The sequence below is a fragment of the Eumetopias jubatus genome, unplaced genomic scaffold, assembly GCF_037043125.1.
Source record: "Eumetopias jubatus isolate StellerSeaLion01/CBP00866 unplaced genomic scaffold, mEumJub1_p1.0 scaffold_8, whole genome shotgun sequence".
NCBI classification, from domain to species: domain Eukaryota; kingdom Metazoa; phylum Chordata; class Mammalia; order Carnivora; family Otariidae; genus Eumetopias; species Eumetopias jubatus.
The window spans coordinates 45,665,144-45,668,083 of NW_028274814.1; the positions used below are offsets into that span (position 1 = coordinate 45,665,144).

The 2,940-nt window shown below is 45.3% G+C and overlaps 1 protein-coding gene across 1 annotated transcript; it reads right to left on the reverse strand.

Moving 5' to 3' along the window:
* Positions 1-1,276: 1,276 nt before the first annotated feature.
* LOC148163691 (large ribosomal subunit protein uL16-like) lies at positions 1,277-1,675 on the reverse strand. The gene has a single exon (XM_088025697.1). The coding sequence runs from the start codon at positions 1,658-1,660 to the stop codon at positions 1,277-1,279; it is 384 nt and encodes a 127-aa protein (XP_087881823.1). The 5' UTR covers positions 1,661-1,675.
* Positions 1,676-2,940: the final 1,265 nt, after the last annotated feature.

Consider the following 2,940-nt stretch of genomic DNA (forward strand, 5'->3'; position numbering starts at 1 on the left):
TCCCCTCATCCAGTTTACTCCACAGAATTAACAATGGTTCACATTTTCTTGCTTATCCTTCCAAAACTCCTCTATACGTGAGAATGGTGTCATACAAAATATTTCACAAGACAGTCCATGTATTTAACATATATCAAAATATGTTAGGAATGCCTTGGTGGCTCAGTCAGTGAAGCATCTGCCTTTGGCTCAGGTCATGATCTCAGGGTCCTAGGATCGAGCCCCACATCGGGTTCCCTGCTCTGCGGGGAGTCTGCTTCTCCCTCTGTCTGCCGCTCCCCCTGCTTGTGTTCTCTCTCTCTTTCCCACAAATAAATAAAATCTTTAAAAAAATATGTTAAATCTGGAAAACAATTTCCACTGAAGAACAAGGGGAATCTTCCTAAACCACATTTAAAAATTTTGAAATGGTGAAGAGGTAAAGTTATGGAGATGGAGAAGGCACAAGAAATTTGAAATACTCTCACATTGGAATTTCAATAGAGAGCATTAGGAGTATATAAACACTACGTATAAAACACAAATTGATACAGCCTCGAATATTTCCCAGGTTATAACTGAAAAGACAGCATTTGCCGCTGAAGGTGCAAGCACAAATTGAGGCTTAGTGCGGCGCCTGGGTGGCTCAGTCGGTTAAAGGACTGCCTTCAGCTCAGGTCATGACCCTGGGGTCCTGGGACTGAGCCGCATCTCAGGCTCCCTGCTCAGTGATGAGTCTGCTGAGAAGACTCTTCATCTGCCCCTTTCCCCGGCATATGCTCTCACTCTATCTCTTAAATAAATAAAATCTTTAAAAAAATTTTTTTAAAGATTATTTATTTATTTATTTGACACAGACACAGCGAGAGAGGGAACACAAGCAAGGGGAGCGGGAGAGGGAGATGCAGCCTTCCCACTGAGCGGGGAGCCCGATGCGGGGCTCGATCCTAGGACCCTGGAATCACGACCTGAGCCGAAGGCAGATGCTTAACGATGGAGCCACCCAGGCTCCCCAGTAAATAAAATCTTCAAAAAAATTAAGGCTTAGACATTTAGGAACTGGTACTTGTTATTAGTATTATTTTTTTTAAAGATTTTATTTATTTGAGAGAAAGAGAGAGAGAGCACATGAGAGGGGGGAGGGTCAGAGGGAGAAGCAGACTCCCTGCTAAGCAGGGAGCCCAATGCAGGACTCGATCCTGGGACTCCAGGATCATGACCTGAGCCAAAGGCAGTGGCTTAACCAACTGAGCCACCTGGGCGTCCTTGTTATTATAATTTTTGCAAGAACTAGGATTTATTGGCTGGCGTGAATAAGGAAGGGGCAGTGCCGATGTTCGCATGAGGACAGAGCCCGCCATCTGTCCAGGGGGGCAATGATTAGGGACGTTTTTGACCCACAGCCATCTGGGATGAGCAGCTTTTCAGCCACTATGTCTTCAAATTCATCCGCATTAAACTTAGTAAAGCCCCACTTCTTGGAAATGTGGATCTTCTGGCGGCCAGGGAACTTGCCCTTGGGCCTGTGTAGGGCCTCAATCACATGCTCCTTGTTCGACAGCTTTCTACAAATGGAGTTGATGACTTGGCCAATGTGGACCCTGGCCAGTGTGCCCTGGGGCTTTCCAAAGGCACCCTGCATACCTGTCTGGAGCCTGTCAGCCCCAGCACAGGACAACATCTTGTTGATATGGATGCCGTGGAAGGGGTAGAGCCACACTCGGATGTGAAAAATATCTTTGCCACAGCTGTTCACCACGTACTTGCGGGCACAAACTCAGGCAGTTTCCGTGGCTTCAGAGGAAGGCTGCTTATATTCATCTCGCACCATGTGGCCACATGGTGGGAACTCATTCACTTTTGCCTTCTCCCGCCCCAGGTCAAAGATGTGGATCTTGGCGTCAGGGGCACCTCTGCAGAAGGGAGACTTTGGATACGACTTGTTCCTATTGGTACTATTCTTATAATAGTGGTAACAACTGGTGGGGACATGGCCCATGGAGACACCAGGATCTTCAGTGGCAGGAAGGAAAAGAGAAGAACTGGTACCATTTGATAAAATCACATTATTTCTATATATGTTATTTATTTATTTGAGAGAGAGAGAGAGAGAGAGCACAAGAGAGCAGGGTGAGGGGAAGAGGGAGCAGATTCCCCGCTGAGCAGGGATCCAGACTTGGGGCTTCATCCAGGACCCTGGGGTCATGACCTGAGCTGAAGGCAGACGCTTAAATGACTGAGCCACCCAGGCACCCCCAAAATCACATTATTTCCCAGCAGTTCAGTTTCCTCACTTATGGTTTAGAGTGATGATCGGGTGAGGTAATACACAAAAAATTGTAAATAAACATACATAAATAATATATAAAAATTCTATATACAGTCTAGTACTTTGCAAAATGTTGATGTTATGCTTCATTTTTTTCCATCAACATGAGGTTCTGCCAATAGGTAACACAGAAAAGACAAGCCTCACAAATATTCAGCATCTAAGGAACAAAAAAACCAAATTTATTAATTCCATACTGCAATCGATAAACATCTACGGGGGCGCCTGGGTGGCTCAGATGGTTAAGCGTCTGCCTTCGGCTCAGGTCATGATCCCAGGGTCCTGGGATCGAGTCCCGCATCGGGCTCCCTGCTCCTTGGGAGCCTGCTTCTCCCTCTGCTTCTCCCTCTCTCTCTCCTCCTCTGTCTCTCATGAATAAATAAATAAAAAAAATCTTTAAAAAAAAATAAACATCTACGGGCTGTAGTAGTATATTTGGTAATATGAGTACATGGTGAATGGTGTCATATCTGTGTACGCACATGCATTTTTGTATGTCGAGCAGAATAACAAAGAGGGCAGTTAGCGGTTCTTTGTGTCACTGGCTGAAACGTGAAAAGTTGTGTGGTTTTTTGGTTGTTTTAACATGTATTCTCACTTTATTAAATCTTACTATCCGCCCCTAGAGCTAC

Coding starts and splice junctions, on each gene's coding strand:
- LOC148163691 (XM_088025697.1), bottom strand. CDS start 1,660: ATGTTGTCCTGTGCTGGGGCTGACAGGCTCCAGACAGGTATGCAGGGT.